The sequence below is a fragment of the Bubalus bubalis genome, chromosome 23 (assembly GCF_019923935.1).
Source record: "Bubalus bubalis isolate 160015118507 breed Murrah chromosome 23, NDDB_SH_1, whole genome shotgun sequence".
NCBI classification, from domain to species: domain Eukaryota; kingdom Metazoa; phylum Chordata; class Mammalia; order Artiodactyla; family Bovidae; genus Bubalus; species Bubalus bubalis.
In genome coordinates, this window is record NC_059179.1 from 19,072,197 (window position 1) to 19,094,025 (window position 21,829).

Below are 21,829 nucleotides of genomic sequence, written 5' to 3' on the forward strand. Positions count from 1 at the left end.
GTGGTCCTTCTTGTCACAGGTCGCCTCATTGCTTCGGGGCTCAGAGCAACTGTTAAGTGTCACTACGTGTTCCCTAAACAATCTGGCCTTACTTTGGCTCACAGTGCTCCTTCTGCCTGGAACACCTGTCAGGACCTATATACCCAATTTATAAGCTAATAAGCTAATCTGCTGTTGTTTCATGTATACCGGCAGAAGACACAGGATTCCTGGGTCAGAGACAAAGGATTGACCGCCGTTGGCATAGCAAGCAACATTCGCACTGTTGTTACACATCTTTCTCTGGTTTTCAAGTTTCACGGGGGCACCACGGAGGGGCCCAGGTGGATGTTACACATGCAACAGGTTTGTGTCATAGCTGAGGAGCACTGAGCTTGGAAAACCCACCACTGTCCCCTCCTACCTCACCACTTTTATCATAAGCAATAAGCAAGTCTGCTCTGTGTCTGGGAGAAGATGTTCCTTCATCCCTCGAAATTCCTGACTGCAAACACAGCACTGAGAAATGATGGGGGAAAGAGCGGTCATGGCCTTGCATTCTCAGCATACACGCCTGGTGATAACATTCAAAGAGGCTCAGGACCTGCCTGATGGGGAACTGCCTCGTCCAAGACACCTATCCTCCACCTCCGCTTGTCAAAATCCCATCCATCCTCAAATGACACTTTGTTTTTGAATCTTTCTCCAGCCCTCCCACCACCAACACTTTCCGTTTTGTATTTTCCTTATAATTCTTGTCTACGCCTCTTTGTTGTGTCCACAACTGTCCTTCTCCTACCAACAGAGTGTAAACACTTAGAGGGCAGGCCTTGGTCCTCTTCATTCCTGTATTCCACACCCAGCTCGTTTGCACCCATTGGGTGCTTAGACTGTACTTGTTGTGTTGGAGGTATCTAGATCTTTGGGCATGGTTATGCTTCTGCAAAGTCTGATGGACTGCCTTTTGGAATATTTTCAACATTCCAGAGGCTAAAAATACCTCCTCAAAGCTGTCAAGGATGTTTCCTTGTAAGGAGTAGGATTTGCCTTGTGAAGCCCAAAGTTTATGTCCACCAGGTGGCGCCCCATCCCCAACTCTCCAGATGACTTTTTTAGAGGGAAGGGATTCTCTTGTCTGCCTCTAAATGTTTGTTGGCTTAGGTCCCCCACTTACAGAGAGAGTTTTGTAGCGTAATTCCCTGTCATTGGTCCAGCACAAAGATTCAGCGTTCAGCTGTGCATTCTAGTCCCAGCCCCACTCAAGACTGGCACCCTGAAGACACTGAAGGATGTCTCTCCAAGGGTTGCTCAGGGATGTTGAGGGGAAAAACCTGAAATCGGGGCTAGAAGACCTAGGTTTGAGTCCCCACACCGAGTAGCTGTGTTTCTTTGGGCAAGTCCCGTAACCTTTCTGGGTCCCTGTGAGAGTAGCTGAGAATTAAATATGAGAAACTATATAAAAGCACACTGAATGTGGACCTGGGGTCAGCCACACCTGGGCTGCTGTTTAAACTGTCACCCATTAGTTCTGTGACCATGGTCCTCTTCCTTATCTCTCTAAGCTTTGGTTGCCCCATCAGTGAATCAGAATTAACACCAGTTATTTTACTTATTTTATAAAGTATGTGTATTTGGCTGCATTGGGTCTTAGATATGGCACGTGGGGTCTTCAGTCTTTGTTGCAGCAGGTAGGAGCTGTGGTTGAGGCATGCTAACTCTTAGTTGTGATGTGAAGGATCTAATTCTCTGACCGGGAATTGAACTTGGGCCCCCTGCATTGGGTGCTAGGAGTTTTAGCCCCTGGACCACCAGGGAAGTCCCAATACCAGTTATTTAAAGAGTTGGTATAAGGATTAGGTAGCGCAATACATATGAAGTGCTCACAATAATGCTTAGTGTATAGTAAGCATTCAGTTCATAACAATCACATATATATTATGTATCCCTAACCCCTCAAATAGTACCGAGCATTACTAAGTGCTAACACCCATCTGCTGAATAAAAGGATTTCACAGATGAGGAAACTGAGGCACAAAGAAGTTAAATCACACACATACACACACACACCACCTCCCAGCACTAGGGAGTGGTGAGGCAGTGAGAAGTAGTCCGGCAGTCTGCCTCTCAGGCTTGCACCCTGAGGGTCTATGCCATGCTATCTTACAAAAATGTAAGTGGTATACACACCATTTTTTAATTTAAAATTTACATTCGGAGTTTTCTCAGGTACCTGTAGGTGGGGCTGAGTTGGCAGTGGGAGGCATTAGCTCCCTGAAAACCATGTAGCTTTTCCCTCAAGGGGAGCCAGGGACCAGCAATCTCATCCCATGACTGAGATGAGGGACAAGCTCTGCAGGGTAGATAAGCTGGAGGTCTTATCCAGGCACACTTCCCAGGACAACAGGTGTCTTCTCACTTCCACTGCCGTGTCTGCAGCTACCCAGTCATCCACTCCATGGATATTTACTGAATCTCCTATGTGCCAGGCACAGGCAAAGATGGATAAGATGGAGCTGACTTAGAACTATGCTGAGGGACCCTCCAATGAGGTGCCTAGAAGAGCCAACAAACCAGAGGAAAAACATTTAAACTGGGCATTGAAGGTTAAATAGGAGTTTGTCAGCCAAACGGGGTCTGGGATTGAAGCGCTGCTGCTTAGTCGCTCATCCATGTCCCACTTTTCGAGACTCCATGAACTGCAGCCCACCAGGCTCCTCTGCCCATGGGGATTCTCCAGGCAAGAATACTAGAGTGGGTTGCCATGCCCTCCTCCAGGGGATCTTCCCAACCCAGGTCTCCTGCATTGCGGGTGGATTCTTTACCATCTGAGCCACCAGGGAAGCCTAAGAATACTGGGATGGGTAGCCTGTCCCTTCTCCAGGGGATTTTCCTGACCCAGGAATTGAACTGGGGCCTCCTGCACTGCACATGGACTCTTTACCAGCTGAGCTACCAAGGAAGCCTGGCATTGAAGAGCCTATTCCGGAACCTTAAGAGGTTTGATGGGGTTGGCATACTGAATGTGAGCATGGGTAAGAAAAGGAAGAGGGAAACCAGGAAATTGGGAGTCCCTTGGGGCCAGATTGTGAAACATGTCCATAGAAGAGATAGAACCCTATATCCTGTGGTCAGCAGGAAGCAGTGTATATACACAACCAGGTCTGTATTTTAGAAAGATGCCACAGTGCATGAAGGTTAGTTCATAAGAGGAGGGAAGAAAGACAAGCAGTAATTACCAGCTTCGTAGTCTTAACACCTCTAGGCTTCCTTTTTCTCCTAAGCAAGATGAGAAAAATAATGGTATGTATCTTATGTGCATGAGTGCTAAGTTGCTTCAGTTGTGTCTGACTCTTTGTGACCCTATGGACTGTAACCCACCAGGGTCCTCTGTCCTTGGGATTCTCCAGGCAAGCATACTGGAGTGGGATGCCATGCCCTCTTCCAAAGGATCTTCCTGACCTAGGGATGGAACCCATGTCTCTTATGTCTCCTGAATTGGAAGGTGGGTTCTTTACCACCAGCGCCACCTGGGAAACCCCTGTACGTATCTTTGGGGGCTGTCAAATGAGACTTCATAAATGAGAATTCCTGCAAAGCACTGTAATAGCAATAATGTAAAGCATTGTTGGGCTTTGCTATCTCTTAGAGCTGGGTTTGTGTCTTGATCGTACTGGGAAGTCTACTTTTAGTACACTTGATGGCAAAGAAGGCTGGAAAAGAGACTGGACTAACTCGGACTTGGCTTTGTGCAGTGGGAAGCAAAGTGGAGGCCTGGAGTGGGTGATGGTCCCTTTCAATGACAGAAGGACTCAGATGGCTGAGTCCAAGTCTGAGCCCAGCTTTAAAGAATAAGTTTGAGTTGAGCACTAGCAGGGTATGATACTCCGATGTCCAGGTGAGAATAGGTGGCAGCTTAAGCCCAGCACTGCTCTGCTCGCTCGCCAAGGAAGGGCCGGGAGGCCCCAGCGGGCTGCAGGACAGGAGAGAGGAGAAAGAAAAGGGCCCAGCCTAAGGCTGGGAGTAGGGGCGGGGGTGGGGGGTTGGGGGTGGACTGGGGTGGGGGCGGGGTTGGGGGGTTGGGGGTGGACGCTCCAGCTCCAGAAGACAGCTCTCTGCTCCGAGGCTGGACCGGAGCCAGGGAGGCAGAGAGCCAGGGCGGGCAGATGTGGTATAAACTTTTCCCAGTCGGACGGAAAGGAAGACTTGCGTCCTGCTGGGGCTGCGGGTGCGCTCCGCCCTGCCCCGAGGAGAAAGGAATCCGAGTTGGGAGTTTGGCGACTGGTGGACGAGGCCCAAAAAGAGAGAAGGCAGGAAGCCGGGAGGAGCGCGTGGGGGTGGAGACGAAGTGGGGGAAGAGAGAGGGCGGGCAGGAGGGGTGGAGAGAGAGAAAGGGAGAAAGAGAGGGCTGCGGGGAGGAGAGCGGGGAGGAAGGGAGGGGAGAAGGGGAGAGGAAGAGAGGAGGACTCAGAGAGGAGCAAGGAGGCCGCAGCGAGCTCAGGGGCACGTCCGCCGGGCCATCCCCGCGAGCCAGACGCCGCCATTCCGCTGCTCGGGGCCCCGCCGCCGCCGCCGCCGCGCCCGGGGGCCATGCTCCCGCCGCCCCCGCGCCAGCCACCGCCCCAGGCGCGCGCGGCCCGCGGCGCGGTGAGCCTGCAGCGGGCCTTTCTGCGCGGCCCGCTGGGCGTGCTGCGGCTGCTGCAGCTGCTGGCGGGCGCCGCCTTCTGGATCACCATCGCCACCAGCCGGTACCAAGGCCCCGTCCACTTCGCGCTCTTCGTGTCCGTGCTCTTCTGGCTGCTAACCTTGGCCCTCTACTTCCTCACGCTGCTGGGCAAGCAGGAGCTGGTGCCGGTGCTGGGCTCGCGCTGGCTGGTGGTCAACGTGGCGCACGACCTGCTGGCGGCCGCGCTCTACGGCGCAGCGATGGGCATCATGATCGGGCAGACGCAGAGTCACAGCTACTGCAACCTCAAGGATTACCAGATGTCCTGCGCCTACCACGCCTTCCTGGCGGCAGCGGTCTGCGGCGGTCTCTGCCTCGGCCTCTACCTGCTCTCGGCGCTCTACGGAGGCTGCCGCCACTGCCAAGGCGAACGGGAGGTGGCGTGAGGCCGCCGCGCCGCGGGGCTGGGCACCCGTCCTTCCAGCTGCCGCCGCCCCGCTCTCGGGCGCCCCGGCACCCTCCCTTCGCCCCGCGTTCCCGCCGCCTCCCGTACCCCAGAGCCCCGATCGCAGTTCCCGCCCCCAAGGCATCGCCGCGGCCCAGAGCCGGGACAGCTGCGCGGTCTCCTGGGACCCCATGGGCTACATCCGAGGGGGCGGACACACACTCGCAGACGGGCCGCCCTGAGGCGAAGCCTCGCGGTTCCTCTTCCCCTTCCCGGCTGCGAGCAAGACGTGGACAGGCGCCGCGTAGATCCGGGCGAGGCTCCCAAAGTGGAATCTGTATACTGGCGGCGCCACTGCCCCCTCCCTTCCTCCCCGCTTTGGGCAGAGCGCCCCCTCGCCCTGGCCCTCCTTACAGCCCCGAGTGCTGAAAAAAGCAGGCACGCCGCCGCGGGCGGAGCCGGGGACCGGCCTCCGCTGGTCTCAACTTGAGCGACGGGTGTGGTTTTAGTCTGGGATTGCGCGGGTACTCTGCGCAGCCCTTTGGGGCCGTCCCTCGGTGCTTTGATTTCTTGCGGTGGGGCCCATCTGCAACGGAGAAGATGGATAGGAAGTGCCCGTGGGTTGTGACTTTCTCCTCTGCCTGTTCCGCCTTTGTCGTCGGGGTTCAAGGAGGTCAGGCCCTACCGCCCACTAGCTTTCCTGGCCTCACCTTCCCAGCCTTCCTCTCACCGGCTTCTGTTCCATCCCCACCTCCCTGTATCTTTTTTCGTTAGGGGTCCCACGTCACTGTCAAGGAATGTTGGGCGAGCCCCACCCTTTTTTGCAGATGGAGACTAAGATAATGCCCTTGGGAACAGCCAGAAAAAGATTGTAACCCCATCTTCCCACCCCAAGTCAAGAGTTGTCTAGCAGTGTTTACTTTAAAGTCTTGGATGTTTCCGGGAATCCCGGCTCTGGAGCTAGTTAATGGATGGTTTCAAGGCCAGGGGGGGTTGTCAAAGGTGCTTTCTCCCTTTTTTTGAAGATTCACAATGCTCATTAGCATATCAAAGGCTCTGAGAAGTCCTGCACTGAAAGAGGCCCCTGAGTAATGGAATTTACAGTGTTAAGTGCCTCTGGACTGGGATCAGTTTCTCCCACCTTATATTCCAAGTAGTCCTGACTCTCATTTATCAGCAAGGGGCCCAGCCCATTGGCTGTGGTCTGTTTGAAGAGGTGGGGCACTCCCTCTCTTCCCAGGGAATTTCTATAACAGAGAGAACCCGCGACCCCCTGTGTAAAAGATAAGATAGCCACCCCTGCCAGGCCAACGGTAGCCTGGGGGACAGTGGATTTGAACATTCCTTTACGAAGGGAAACGCTACCCACTCCAGTATTCTGGCCTGGAGAATTCCATAGTCTGTGGGGTCACAAAGAGTTGGACACTACTGAGTGACTTTCACATTACGTTTTTTTGGGGAAATGAAGCCAAGGTTATCCAGATGGTTTCCCGGTTTCCCAGTCAAAAGAAATATCACCCCTAAGAGATGCTGACATTGACCATGAGCAACTGGCAGCAGTGGGTCACACCAAACAGAGAACACTCTGGATCTGGGATGAACAGCTGGCCAGCTGTAAGGTAAGATGCTTCTTGGCTTTCTGGAGAGATCATAGACCTTTGAATAAAAAAGCTCAGAGACCCTTCCTTTTCTAAAAGCTAAAGTTTTCATTCAGAGAGCAAGTTGAAGGGATGTCAGTAATAACCACAATTCAACTTTTTTGCCAAGTCCTCAGAAGTCTGCTCTTTGGAAAAGTTTTGACCGTCTCTGGATTAGAAACTAGAATAGAGGAGGTCAGAATATGTTTTTGTGAGCATGTTTGTGAAGCTTAGTGGAGATGTCTTAGGTTTCTCTGTCACAGTGATGAAGATCTAAATGAGGATGTGGAGTGCTTTTGTAAGTTTTACAGAGTCACCACTTTGCATCTTTCCAGCCCTACTGTGTGCCTGGCACTACTCAAAGGACTCAGTGTATTTATTTCATTCTCTCAATAAGCCTCTTGAGCTGCGTTCTATTCTTATTTCCATATTCTATATGAGGAATATGAGTCTCAGAGAGGTTAAGTAACTTACCTAGAGTCTCCCAGCTGGTGAGTGGTGAAGCTCAGATTTGAAACCTGGCAGCCTGACCTTTTCAGAACCAGGCTGTACTGTATTACAATAGGGTGTCAATACATGTTAGATACCATTAACATGGTTATCTTGATTTTTGATTTACTTAGTTTTAAAATTTTTGACCAAGCCACGTGGCTTGCAGGGTCTTTGTTCCCTGAACAGGGGTTGAACCTGTGCTGTGCCCTTGGCAGTGAAAGCGCTGAGTCCTGGCCATGGACTGCCAGGGAATTCCCCATGGTTATCTTGAGAAAAAAAGTTTTTGTAATTGTGGTAAAATATTTCTAACATGCAATTGATCATTGAAACCATCTTTGAAGCCAACAGTTCAATGGCGTTAAATACATCCACATTGTTGTACGACCATCAGCACCATCCATCTCCTGAGCTTTTTCATCTTGCAAAACTAAAACTCTATACCCATTACAATTGTGGTTGTTCATGTTATTGTTGTTGCCCTTGTTTTCTGTCCTCTGGGAAATCCTGAGCCCTTCAGGGTCTCAGGCTGGAGTCCTGCTGCCAGGCCTGCCGCACTGTCCGCCCCCCCACCCACCCCACCTCCGCCCGTTTCCTCAGATCCCACCGCTGGTGCCAGCCAGGGCCTGAGGGTGGGCTCTGCTGGAGTGCTGGGGGTGTCTGGAAGCCCAGCGACTTTGTTTCTTCTGTTGCGAGTTACCATGTTGCTGAGGCCATGGAGACTCCCAGAGCAGGTCATGCCGATGTCTCCTAGGGCCTACTTCCCTGGGCCAGCAGAAGGTTTCAGTGTCTTCACTGGCCATGGAGGGATGAGGGAAGAGGGAACAGTCTTTGCTCAGCAGCTCCCTTTCCTAGGATATGACGTATTCAGTGGAAGAGCAAAGATGGTGAAGGTTCATTTTGCCTTAACATAGAGAAATCCCCCTTCTGCTTGTGTCTGTGACTTGGCACAAGCTTCCAGACACCTGGAACTGAGCCATGCACCCCTGAACCCTAAACAATGGCTTTTAAGCTCCAGCACATGCTGCTTTTCTCTATTTTAGATCATCACAGCTCATCTGCAGCTCAGATCTGGCCCGCTGAGGACCTCTTCTTAGCCTCAAGCCCATGGTGCTCTGTCTGTGATCAGATGACCTTACTCAGGAGCAGACGTCTCCCTGGCCTTCATGGTACCTTATCCAGCCACACGTGCCTGAAACATTCCAGAGCTCACCGGCTCTGCTAGCTGTGCCTTCCTGCTTGGCCTCCCACTGTTTCTCCAAGATGTGGGAAGGACCCGAAGACGGCCCCACACCATCTTCTGCTCCCTTCCAGGACCCGGGCCATGGGCAAGGCCATCTGAAGTTGGTCTGGAACTTTGAGTTCTGGAGGCAGCCTCCTTGGCCTCCCTCTCTGGACTCCAGGACTCTATCCATCCTGAGATTGCTGTGGGCTGTCCCCAGCCCAAAAGTCTGGGACCACTTGCAGGCCCAGGAGAGGATTTCTCTGGTGTTCTGCGAAGGCCAAAAGAGAGGGTGGGTGAGGAAGGGTAGGGAGTGGGGACCGAAGTGCCTCATTCAGTAGTTTAGTGATGATGACGGATACGCTTTTCTGAATAAACTGGTTTGTCTGATCTGAGTGTATGTGTCTTCTCTCCTGCCCACTCTGTGCCAGGTCCCCCAGCCTCCTTTCATCATCACATTTTGCCACACTTGTCTGCCTCCTTTCTGCTTTCCTGGCTTCCCCTTCTTTCTGGGAGGGAAAGAAAAATGAGGTCATAGGTTTCCAGTTAAGGCAGGACACAGGAATCAGAGGAATAAGACTATGTCTGTCCCTGATTGAGGCTGGAGGGAATTCCAGAAGCTCCTGCCCTGGTCTCAATGGGCCCTCTGTTTGGGGAGCTCCACTGCCTGATGGACTGGCACGGAATAACTGTGCTGACAGAGCCAGAGGGCCCTGTTCTGGTGCAAACGCATCACTTTACAGAAGGGGGAGTGAACTCCAGGTGGAGTGGAACCTTGCCTAGCATTACAGAGCTGACTGGGGCCACAGTGGGGTCTCCTAGAGCCCAGGCTCTGGGTGTTTCCTGCAGGCCACTGTGCCTGGTCTGCTGTTGCCTCCTGGACACACCCAATCTGGTCCCCAGTCTCTGCCTTCCAGCCACAGCCTGCCGACTGAGGTGCCCTGGAAAGGGCTGGAGGGTAGTTAACAGACTTCCTTGTTGGCGCCTTCCTCCTGTGACCTGGGCTTGAAGTCTGTAGCCTGGACATAGAGTTCTATTGGCAGAACCACCTAGAACAGCTCCAGGCAGAGACTGGATGATACTGTGTGTGTTCCACACCCACTCTCTTCCGAAGCACCCACCTCAATATACAGCATAGTCTGACTCTCTCTGATTCTCTCTCTCTTTCCTCCTCCTCTCCATGGTTTGGATTTCCAGATGGAGGAAAATGCTACCAGTTGCCCAGGATCTTCCTTTTCTCCCCTCTTCCCTCTGTGTCAATTCATGAATATCATGAAAATAAAAAGTAGCCTTTATGCAAAGGCAGGTAAGCCCCTGCTCTACTTTAGCTTGGTGGAGCATTTGCTATTGAAAATGTGCTTTTACTTGCATTACCTTATTTGATCTTGTCACCAGTCTAGAGGTTGGCACTGCCTGTTCAATAGAAGCAATAGAGTCCCAGAGAGAAGGGCCTTATCTATGGCCACTGCTGCTGCTGCTGCTAAGTCGCTTCAGTCGTGTCCGACTCTGTGCAACCCCATAGACGGCAGCCCACCAGGCTCCTCCGACCATGGTATTTTCCAGGCAAGAGTACTGCAGTGGGTTGCCGTTGCCTTCTCCAATCTATGGCCACACAGCTGGCAAATGGCAAGACTGAGCCTAGAAGGTAGATGCTGTTTTACTACCCTCTGTAGGCAGCCAGTTGCTAAGCCCCATGGGCCTCTGGCAGGCTCTGAGGTGGAAGGGGAGTCTGGTTTTCAATTGTGGAGATCAGGTGTGCAGGAATGGCCTAATCTGATATTTCCTGTTTAATGCCAGGGGCACTTTTAAATAAGACACTGCTCCTAGGGGACTTAATTGAGACTATTTGGGTCTGGGGAGTCTGAGAGATTTGTTCATTTCTATTATCTTTCCTGATTTTCTAGGGATAGGGAGTGGGATGGCCAGTGGTGAGTAAGAATTAAGAATTTCTTTCCAAAAAAAAAAAAAGAATTTCTTTCCAGACATAAAAGGAAAGAGCAGGGATATGAGAGAAAAGTCTTGTTAGCAGTATTTGTATTTTTATTGTTTTTGTTTGTTACAATTGCTATTTGTAGAATAAAATAGCAATATATACCTATTAATTTTTTTTAAGTATACAAAGTAAATGAAGTCATTCGATCATCCTAATCTCATATCTGAGAGATAAGCTATTGTTGACTATTAAGCTTTCTTCCTTAATTTTTATAACTAATTAAACATATGGATGCTTACTCACATACATACACACACACACACACACACACACACACACATTTAGACTCTTCCACAGCTTGCTTTAAAAATTAAACAATAATAGAGTTCTAACCCTTTCTACATGTTCTATAAATATAATCATATAGCTCTGTGCATGTGCTAAGTCGCTTCAGTCATGTCTGACTCTTTCTGACACCATGGACTGTATCCCGCCAGGCTCCTCTGTCCATGGGATTCTCCAGGCAAATACAGGAGTGGGTTGCCCTGCCCTCCTTCAGGGGATCTTCCCAACCCAGGGATTGAACCCGCGTCTCTTACAGCTCCATCGGCAAGCGGGTTCTTTACCACTAGTGCTGCCTGAGAAGCCCTGCTGCTGCTAAGTCACTTCAGTCGTGTCCGACTCTGTGTGACCCCATAGACGGCCTCCTACCAGGCTCCTCTTTCCCTGGGATTCTCCAGGCAAGAACACTGGAGTGGGTTGCCATTTCCCTCTCCAATGCATGAAAGTGAAAAGTGAAAGTGAAGTCACTCAGTCATGTCCGACTCTTAGCAACCTCATGGACTGCAGCCTACCAGGCTCCTCCATCCATGGGATTTTCCAGGCAAGAGTACTGGAGTGGGGTGCCATTGCTAGCCCTTTTTAAATGTCTACATAAATAGTCAGAAACTGCAAGAATTTGGGGGGCTTTCAGGATCCTTTGTAACATTCTAATATTGGCTATTGCTTCTCAGCCTTTTGTCTAAGGTCAAGTGTAGTATCTGATATTGGCTAACTGTTGCTCCCTAGGCTGCTTTCCATGGATATCATAGTATAAACTGGTCCTTTTGTTTTTTTCAAACCGATGAAAAATTAGAAACTTGGGAGGGACCTGACTTGCCCAGCTCTATGTTCCTTGTGCCCAGAGTGCCAAGAGTAGCAAGGAGGGGAGGGAGCAGAGGGTTGGGCATATTCCACTTCACGGCCAGACCTGGGGAGAAGAGCACCAGGGATTGGGGTGAGTAGGGGCAGCTGAAGAGAGGTGAGCAGGGCCTGGCCCTCTCTGGACCGTACATGGCAAAGGGGAGGTATGCTGGGGACGTGGCCAGAACCTCAGGGGAGCACTCTGGGAACAGCCCGCAGGATGGTGTGGGCCTCCACACCAACTTCATCCGCCTGAGGAAATTCCAGTAAGCCCTTTTGCCCTCCCTGTTCCATGACCCCAGTTCTTTTTGAACTGGGGGGCTATTTGGGATCTTGTAGGCACCAAGGCTGTGATGTTCCTTCCCCAGCACTGCGGTGAGGGCCAGCTCCCAGAGGCAGTCCCTCTGCCCCTTGATGCCAGCGTGGTGGGACAGAGCGGAGGGATGGGTGTGCAGGTTGTTCTTGCTGCCATCTCCAGGAGTCCAGAAGGGGGCTCTCTGATGCCCCAGGTAAAGCACTTATGAGAAAGATGAGAAGGGGGAAGAAAGTGAACTAACTTTACCAAGTGTTCGCAATGAGCCGAGAACATGCTGGAGAAGGCATAGGCTTCCCACTTCAGTATTCTTGGGCAGCCCTTGTGGCTCAGCTGGTAAAGAATCTGCATGCAATGTGGGTGTCCTGGGTTCGATTCCTGGGTTGGGAAGATGCCCTGGAGAAGGGAAAGGCTACCCACTCCAGTATTCTGACCTGGAGAATTCCATGGAATAGTCCATGGGGGCACAAAGAGTTGGACAGGACTGAGTGCCTTTCACTTTCACTTTTCAAGAACATGTTGGATGCCTCATGTAACATCCTTATCATTCTTACCAGCCCGTGTGGTATTAAAAGCTCCCATTTAACAGATATGGAGACAAGCTCAGAAGGGTAAACTGATTTCCCCAGGGCACTTGACTAAGTAACAGAAACAAGATGCAAAGTCAGGTCTAAGCTACCACGCTCTGCTGTGAGGATTTCCCAGCAGACTATTTCTCCTGGCCATCCAAAGACTTCACCCAGAGCGGCACTAGCTTTTGTAATAGTTCTGTCTTAAGCTAAGGCAGGAAGGAAAGCTATATTATTACAGACCTGAATTATCTCAGCTCCTCTCTTCCTGCTTTAAAATGAAGTTGGATAATGGCCTTCAGGTTTGATCAGCTCACTGGGCTGAGGTCACTCTCCTAAGGCCCTGGAGACAGTCCCTCTGTCTGCCGGACAGATGTCAGAAGCATTTATAAAACTGCTCCTCCACCCAGCCCTTCTCCCTCTCAAAACCTCGTGCCATAGGTCTGATCGTCTGACCCAACCCTGAACTTCTGTATACTGAACTCTGTCTTTTACAATCTTGTCCTGTATTTTGGGTTGGAATTCCCAATCTCACCAGCCATAGATTGAATCCTCTACCTGTTTTTTCTTGTATCCAGATTTAAGTTTTCTTGAAAAGATGGCATTGAAGTGTTAAAAAATTATTGCTACTTTCCTGAAGTTCAGGACTGCCTTCTTTCCTATGGAATCTGAGATCCTTCTTGCTCTCCTTTTAATTCCTTTTGGCAGTCTCCTGGCTGAGCCCCTGTGCTGCAATCAGTTCTGACTCCTCAGCCTGAAAGGACTCTCTATTTTCATCTTGTTTTCTGGGGTTCCAGTCCATCTGGAGAGACAAACTGACCATGAGTTTTCAGGTGTCAGCAGTGGGACATTCACAAACTCTCCTCATTACGTGTCTGCAGGATCTTCGATGATTGCATTCAAGTCAAAATCAGCCCAGGAACACAGGACGTTTCCAGCAACAGTTACTTGCTTGACTTCCCTAGCCGTTGCATATCTGGGCATTTCACAACATTTCCTCACATCCTGGTAAACTCTTTTGCATTTTTCAGCTTGTTTCTATCTCCTGCCAGCCATCCCTAGGAACTAGTGAACTTGCTGAGTTTGTTTTTCCTTTTAAGTTAAACCTGATGAACTCCATCAATGATCTTAAGATAGTGGGCCAGAAGACTGAGGTGATGGGGTCTTTTTTTGTAGTGACTGTGATAGGGATAATAAAAATGATGATTTTGTTACTGATAATGGCATTAATAGTAATAAAGACGACACATGTCCCAATCTCTTCATAGTTTGCAAAGATGTTTTTACATTATTTATATCTCATATTCATATGACAAGATAGCATAGATAATAACCACATTTTGTAGATGAGGCTCGGAGAGGTAAAGTGGTTGCCTATATGTATATATATATGGCTTCCCAGGTGGTGCTAGTGGTAAAGAACCCACCTGCCAGTGTGGGAGATATAAGAGATGCGAGTTTGATCCCTGGATGGGAAAGATCCCCTGGAGAAGGGCATGGCAACCCACTCCAGTATTCTTACCTGGAGAATTCCATGGACAGAGGAGCCTGGCAGGCTGCAATCCATGTAGTCACAAAAGAGTGGGACGTGACTGAAGCGACTTTGCGTGCACATGAGCACATGCGTGTGCACACACACACATATATGTATATATATATACATATGCACACAGATTTATTAGGGTATACTCATACATTAAACTGTACATGGTTTAAATGTACATTCTGGTGAGTTTTGACATGTGTATTCTTGTGAAGCCTTCACAATTAAGGCTATGAACATATCCATAGTTCCCCAAAGCTTTTTTGTGTCCACTTGTACCTTGTAATATCTTTTTCCCTTTCCCATCTCCCCACCCCACACACCTACTCATCTCTGTCCCGTGATGGTAGATTAGTTTATATAAATGGAATGTACAATATGTGCCTTTTCTTTTCCGGTGGAGGGGGCAGTCTGACCTCTTATACTCCATCATTTTGAGAGTCATTCATGTTACTGTTGTAATAATAATAGTTCATCTATTTTTAGCTACCACTGAGTATTATTCCATTGTATGGATATACTATAATTTGCTTATCCATTCACCTGCTGATGGATATTTACATTGTTTCAAGTTTTTGGTTATTGCAGATAAAGCTACTGTGAACATTCATGCACAAATATTTGTGTGGACATATGTCTTTGGTAGATACCTAGTGGTGGAATGGCTCAGCTATGCGGTAGGTGTATTTTTGTTGTTGTTGTTATTTTTATTGGCCTTGTTCCAGGTGTAATTTGTCTATTTGTGTGTATGTGCTCTTGCCTGACATTTGTATCAGGGATGGTCATTCTAGACTCAGAATAAATCGGAAAGTTTTCTGTCTTGTTCTGTTTTCCAGAATAGTTTATATAATTTTACTGATGGGTTTAATAAAATTATCTACACATTAACCTGAACCTGATGCCTTTTAGAAAGCTTTGGGGTTTTTTTGTTGTTTAATTTTGCCTGAGCTGCATGGCTTGCAGGATCTCAGTTCTCCAACCGGGGACTGAAAGCCTGGAATTCTAATCACTAGGAAACCAGAGAAATCCCTTTAAGGAAGTTCTTGGTTAATTTTCTCAATGTCTTAATGGTAGCTGGTCTTTGCAGGTATTTTTGTGGGTTATCTATTGCTCTTCCATTGGTGGCACTGTAATTTAAGTCATCTCTCCCACTAATTCTCTCATCTAATTCTCCAATTTACTGATGAGAACTTGAGGGAAGAACTCTAGGCTATTCTTCTCTATATTCCCATGAAAGGCACATAATAAGTGGTCATTTGGTAGGATGAATGAATATTGGTTTTAAGTTGCTGTAACAAACACACCTCAACATTTCAGTGTCTCATGCGAAGAGTTGACTCATTGGAAAAGACTCTGATGCTGGGAGGGATTGGGGGCAGGAGGAGAAGGGGACGACAGAGGATGAGATGGCTGGACGGCATCACTGACTCGATGGACGTGAGTCTGAGTGAACTCTGAGAGTTGGTGATGGACAGGGAGGCCTGGCATGCTGCGATTCATGGGGTCGCAAAGAGTCGGACACGACTGAGTGACTGAACTGAACTGAACTGAACTGAAACTATAATAAAAGCCTATTTATTGTTCACATATAATTCTATTTCTTCCTCACCTAGCTGTCCACTGTGGATATTCCAGGCCAGTGGGAGGTTTCCACCGTGCAATGATTATTCAGGGACTAAGGCTCCTTCCACCTTGTGGCCCAGCCATCACTTCTGCATTGAGCTGGCATTTGGGAGATTTCTGAATTTACTAGAAGTGGCATTTATCACTACACTCTTCTTTTGGGGAGTCACATGACCTAATCTATATGTAAGGGGGTTGGAAATGTAGTCCCTCGTGGGGCATCAGCTGCTCAGCTCCAGCTCTATACCCTGGAAGAGGGAAAGGAACTTTCGGGTGGACACTCCACAGGTTTTATTGCTGAGGGTTTCACTGCCTTGCTCTGTGAGACTTTTTTTGTGCCCGTGTTTGATGAATGGTTGTTTTCATGGCTGCCAAGAGCTGTTGAGTAAGAGCGTAACAGCAGACATTCATTTCCTTGCTGTGTTTGTCCGACAACTCACTGTGTCACAGCTGGAAAACTCATTACTCATGAGGACTTCTTTCCCAGGTACAAGAACATAAAGATATGTTTATTGAACACTTTTCAGAGTAATGGTAGTGAGCTATTAATCCAAAAATATACCCAAATAATAAGTTTAAATACTAGAGAAAATCCAAATAGTAAAGAGAATCTAAAAATACATACCAGTCAAATATTTCTTTCCTTTATTTGTTTATTTAAAAAGTTGAAACAGTTCCTTTAAGATAAAATGTCACAAAGAAGTTGTCCATATTAGAGGGTACAATTCAGTGGTTTTAGTATACTCACTAAGATGTGCAACTGTTACCACTATCCAGTTTCAAAACATTTCCATCCCAATCCCCCCAAAAAGAAACACTGTACCAGTTCCTTCCTCCACCAATTCCTTCCACCCAATTCCTTCTTCCGCCCAGTCACTGGCAGCCTCTAATCAATCTACTTCCTGTCTCTATGGATTCTCCTATTCTAGACATTCCATATAAATGGAATTAAAGAATATGTGATCTTTTGTGTGTACATAGCATAATGTTTTCAAGGTTCATCTATGTTGTAGCACGTATCAATATTTTGTTACTTTTTATGATAAATATAAATAATAGTCCACTGAATGGGTATGTCACACTTTATCATTCTTTCATTTAATTTTTTTTTAAATTGTGGCAAAATACACATGCCATCTTAATCACTTTTTAAATGTACAATTCACTGGTTTTAAGTATGTTCATACTATTGGGCGACCATCTCCAGAACTCTTCTGATCTTTCAAAACTGAAAGTCCATGCTCATTAAATAATAAATCCTTATTCCTCCTTCCTCCAGCCTCTGAAAACCACTATTCAATACCTTCTGTCTCTATAAATTTGACTGCTCTAGGTACCTCGTGTAAGTGTAATCATATAGTGACTGGCTGATTTCACTCAGCATTAATATCTTCAAGGTCCATTCATTGTAGCCTGTGTCAGAATTTCCTAACTTTTTAAAGAGAAGTAGTCCATTGTATACAGATACACTGCATTTTGTGTATCTATTTCTCCCTTAAAGGACACTTGGGTTGCTTCCACATTTTAGCTTTTGCGATTAAAACTGTTATGAACATGGGTGTACACATACCTCTTTGAGACCCTGCTTCCTCCTTTCCTGTGTGTATACACAAAAGTGGCATTGTTGGATCATATGGTGATTCTATGCTTAATTTCTTATGAACTGCCATAAATTGTTTTCCATACAGTCTGCACCATTTACATTCCCGCCAACAGCACACAAGGGTTCTGCTTTCTCCACATCCTCATGAACACTTGTTGTTTTCTGTTTTACTCATTTATTTTAAAACAAGTATTTGTTGAGGACCTGTTACGCCAAGGCTGTGCTCTGTACTTGGCAGAAAGTGGGACTGGCAAGATGTTAAGTCATAGTCTCCCTTGCTCTCAGGGTCTCAGGGCACAATGAGGGAGATAGTCATGTTCAAGAGAAATATTGAAATGCAAGCTGAAGGACTTCCTACGGGCTGTCCAGTGGTTAAGACTCTGCCTTTCCACTGCAGGGGCCTGGGTTTGATCCCTGGTCGGGGAAAGAAGTTCCCACAAGCCGTGTGGCCAAAAAAAAAAAAAAGAAGAAGAACAAGAAGAAAAGAAAAAAGAAATGTAAGATGATAACGGCTCTATAGAGATGAAAGAGTCTGTGCCAACACAGAGGAGGAAGTGAGAAATGATACCGGCAAGTCTCTACAAAGAACCTGATATTCAAGCTGGATTGTTAAAAGGTGAGCCTGAGGAGTTGAGGTGGAAGGGAGTGTAATTGAAGCCAGCAGAGCAGCACATAGTAGCCAGCCTCCAAGATGGCAGCGAGGACGGCCCCAAGTAGCCGCCCTTCCTGGTGGTTATGCTTTCATATACTCCTCCCTTTAGGCACTGGACGTTGACTGGTTCTGACCCGCAAAGCCAATGGGATGCTGTGAAAGTGACAGTGTGTGACTTCTGAGGATATGACACAGGAGACCTTGTGGCTTCCTACCTTGCTCTCTCTTCAATCTCCTGCTCTAGGGGAAGTCAGCTGTCATGTCGTGGGGATGCTCAAGATGCCTCCTGTAGAGTCCCAGGTGAAGAGGAACGGAAACCCCCTGCCAGCCTGTCAGCATAAGTCTGTCAGCACCACGTGTGAAAGTAAATCCCGCAGTGCCATCAGATAGCAGCAGCCCTGGCCAACATCTGACTACAGCCTCACAAAGCCCCTCAGCCAAAACCACTCACTAACATGCTGGTAATTTCCAGACCAAAACCACCCCAAAGCCAAATAATATATATTTATTATTGTTTTGGGACTTCCCTGGTGGCTCAGACGGTAAAGCGTCTGCCTACAATGTGGGAGACCTGGTTTCGATCCCTGGCTCGGGAATATCCCCTGGAGAAGGAAATGGCAATCCACTCCAGTACTATTGCCTGGAAAATCCCATGGACAGAGGAGCCTGGTAGGCTACAGTCCATGGGGTAGCAAAGAGTTGGACACGACTGAGCGACTTCACTTTCCTTTCTTTCCTTTCCTATTATTGTTTTAAGCCACTAAGTTTTGAAATAATCTGTGACACAACAAGAGATAACGAATGCAGCTAAGAGCATGAGAAGATCTGGTATATGTAGAAATGGTGGCATGAGAGACCACCGCCAGAAACCTCAATTTTAGAAAGGCTTCTGAAACGTCTGTGTAAGAGTGGGTGAGAGTGCCACCTGGTGGAGAAAGCTGTGCTTAGCCATTCCTTTCTTTTAGCATCTATTTTTCTAGCAATTAATAGTTCTACCTAACGTTTCTCCAAGGGCCGTGGGCGTGTGTGCTTAGTCGCTCAGCTCTGTCCCACTCTTTGTGATCCCATGGACTGCAGCCCGCCAGGCTCCTCTGTCCATGAGGATTCTCCAGGCAAGAATACTGGAATGGGTTGCCATGCCCTCCTCCAGGGGATCTTCCCAACCCAGTGGTTGAACCCATGTCTCCTGTATTGCAGGTGGATTCTTTATCATCTGAGCCACCAGGGAAGCTCAAGAATACTGGAGTGGGTAGCCTATCCCTTCTCCAGGAGATCTTCTCTACCTAGGAATCAAACTGGGACCTCCTGCATTGCAGGTGAATTCTTTACCAGCTGAGCTATCAGGGAAGCCCAAGAGCCACAGTGAAGTCCAATTATGTGGGTCACATACACCTTTGCTTATAGATGCAAAGATTAACCTTTAAAAAATGTCATGTTAAGTATTAATTGGGCTTCCCAGGTGGCATTAGTGGTAAAGAACCCACCTGCCAATGTAGGAGATGTAAGAGACAATCCCTGGGTTCAATCCCTGGGTCAGGAAGATTTCCTGGAGGAGGACATGGCAACCCACTCCAGTATGCTTGCCTGGGAAATCCCATGGACAGAGGAGCCTGGCAGGCTATGGTCCACGGGGTTGCAAAGAGTTGGACATGACTGAGGCAACTTAGCACGCACACACAAGGTATTGATTAACCTCTTTTTCTATTTTATTTTCTCCTTTGGTCTCTTCCACCTCTCAGCTATCCAGGGGAAAACACCAATGGCACCAGGATTTGAGGCAAAAAGTGAAGACTCAGAATGCTGGTGAAGGCAAAGAAGGAACCTGGAGAACTTGATTATGAAAAATGAGAATCAGGCTCCCAAAGAATCCAATTGACCAGGGGAAGTCTTTGATCACTGATGTTGGCTGTGGCTGTTTTCCCTTTTTGATCTCTAGAGCCTTTTTTTATCCTCCAATGTTTTCCTCAAATAATGTCCGGGAGTTGATACCCCTCAATTTCATAGCTGCCAAGAGAGAAAACCAATAAAACTGCTAGCTACAGTCAGCTTCAGGCCAGTGGTCCAGACAGACCCAAGGAGGAGGGATTGTAAAGAAACTGAAATCTACCTTTGGAGTAAATTACTGGTGGTGGAATTTCAGGTAAAGTTACTGTATAAAAAATATTCTTTTCTCTGCTTTTCCTAGCCTCATTCTAAAGAAGGACAAGTAGAGTCCAGCAGAAAAGCCTGGCCCAGCCACAAAGCCTGGCCCATTCCTCTAAGAAGCAGGAGCAGAGAGATTTCTAAATACAGCTTAGTGGTCAGTGGGGGATTTGGATCTGTCTACCTTCTGGCTGTTTGGAGGGGGATGTGATTACTTCCGACTGGGGCAATCAGGGAAGGAGTGCAGCATCTGACTCCTGCTTAGATTAATGGGCTTCTCTGATGTCTCAGATGGTAAAGAATCCATCTGCCAATCCAGGAGACGAAGGTTCCGTCCCTTGGTCTGGAAGATCTCCCTGGAGAAGTGAATGGCTACCCACTCCAGTATTCTTGCCTGGTGAATTCCATGGCCAGAGGAGCTTGGTGGGCTACCATGCACAGGATGAGGAAGAGTCGGACACTGACTTAGTGATGAACACTTTCACTTTTCACTTAGATGAATGGGTTGGATTTGGACCCAAGCACAAGTGGGAGAAAGGCATTCCTCCCTGAGCTCACAGCACAAGCAATGTAAGATCAGAGTGCAAGGGGTGCTTGAAGGTAACAGTGGAGGAGTTCAGTCTGATGAAGTGAAGAGGCCTGGGAAGGGGAGTAGCAGGGGATGAGGCCAGTGAATACAGACTAAGGAGGTGATGGTATAGTTGGGGGGTGGGCAGGATCAGATGACCTGTGAGGTTAAAATTCCAGCTCACAGTTGCATACTAGCTGAGAGACACTGAAGTTCCTTGACAAATCTCAGATTCCTCATCTATGAAATGGCAATAACCCTAATAATTGGGTTGTTGGAAGAGAACTAGACAAGATTGGGCCTTCCCTGATGCCTCAGTGGTAAAGAATCTGCCTGTAATGCAGGAGTGGAGAAGGAAAAGGCAACCCACTCCAGTATTCTTGCCTAGAGAATTCTGTGGGCCAAGGAGCCTGGTGAGCTGCTGTCCATAGGGTCTCCCAGTGACTTAGCATGCGTGCATGCATTGGAGAAGGAAATGACAACCCACTCCAATATTCTTGCCTGGAGAATCCCAGGGTCAGAGGAGCCCAGTGGGCTGCTGTCTATGGGGTCTCACAGAGTCCGACACGACTGAAGCGATTTAGCAGCAGCAGCAGCAGTAATGCAGGAGATGCGGGTTCAGTCCCTGGGTTGGGAAGATCCCCTGCAGAAGGAAACAGCAAGGCACTCCAGTATTCTTGCCTGGAGAATCCCATAAACAGAGGAGCCTAGCGTGCTAAATACCATAGGGTCGCATAGAGTCCGATACGACTGAAGTGACTTAGCAAGCACGCACATAAAGAGCTTAGTCCAGTACCCGGCGCCTGGTTAGTCCTCCGTAAATAAAGGCTAATGTTATTATTAATGCAAAGGCAGCTTTAAGGCGATTAACTAGGCAACACAGTGAGAAGTGGGTTGAATTGGGAAGGGCTTGCCCAGGACCTTGTACACAGTAGCTACTCAGGAAACACTGAACAGAATTGCATTCTCTGCTAGGTATCGGGCATGCAGGGGTATGGTTTCTGCCGTTTGTAAGCTCATGGTCCACAGGGAGTCAGGTAAGTACCAAAGTTGGTGGGGAGAGGATGCAGACATACATTCTTCAGATTATCTTCACTTCAACTGTTCCCTGCCAGAAGCGACGCGGGGGCCACGAGGGGCAGAATCCCCTCGCAGAAGCTCCCAGGGTTTAGCGAACCGCGGGTAAGACTAGAGGTAAGCCAGGACCCCGGGCGGAGAAGAAAAATTACGCAGGCGCAGTGGGGCTGCCGGCGCTCACCTGTCCCA

General features: G+C 48.3%; 1 protein-coding gene and 1 long non-coding RNA gene across 2 annotated transcripts; one reads left to right on the forward strand and one right to left on the reverse strand.

Annotated features, from left to right (window-relative positions):
* Positions 1-2,148: 2,148 nt before the first annotated feature.
* LOC112581531 lies at positions 2,149-3,361 on the reverse strand. Its single transcript, XR_006548078.1, has 2 exons — positions 3,216-3,361; positions 2,149-2,532 (listed from the first exon to the last, which is right to left on the reverse strand). It is a non-coding gene; the product is annotated as an uncharacterized LOC112581531 (long non-coding RNA).
* A 1,041-nt stretch (positions 3,362-4,402) lies between these two features.
* On the forward strand, positions 4,403-8,825 carry MARVELD1 (MARVEL domain containing 1). Its single transcript, XM_025273863.2, has 2 exons — positions 4,403-6,706; positions 8,257-8,825. The coding sequence occupies exon 1, from the start codon at positions 4,567-4,569 to the stop codon at positions 5,086-5,088; it is 522 nt and encodes a 173-aa protein (XP_025129648.1). The 5' UTR covers positions 4,403-4,566; the 3' UTR covers positions 5,089-6,706; positions 8,257-8,825.
* Positions 8,826-21,829: the final 13,004 nt, after the last annotated feature.

Coding starts and splice junctions, on each gene's coding strand:
- MARVELD1 (XM_025273863.2), top strand. CDS start 4,567: ATGCTCCCGCCGCCCCCGCGCCAGCCACCGCCCCAGGCGCGCGCGGCC.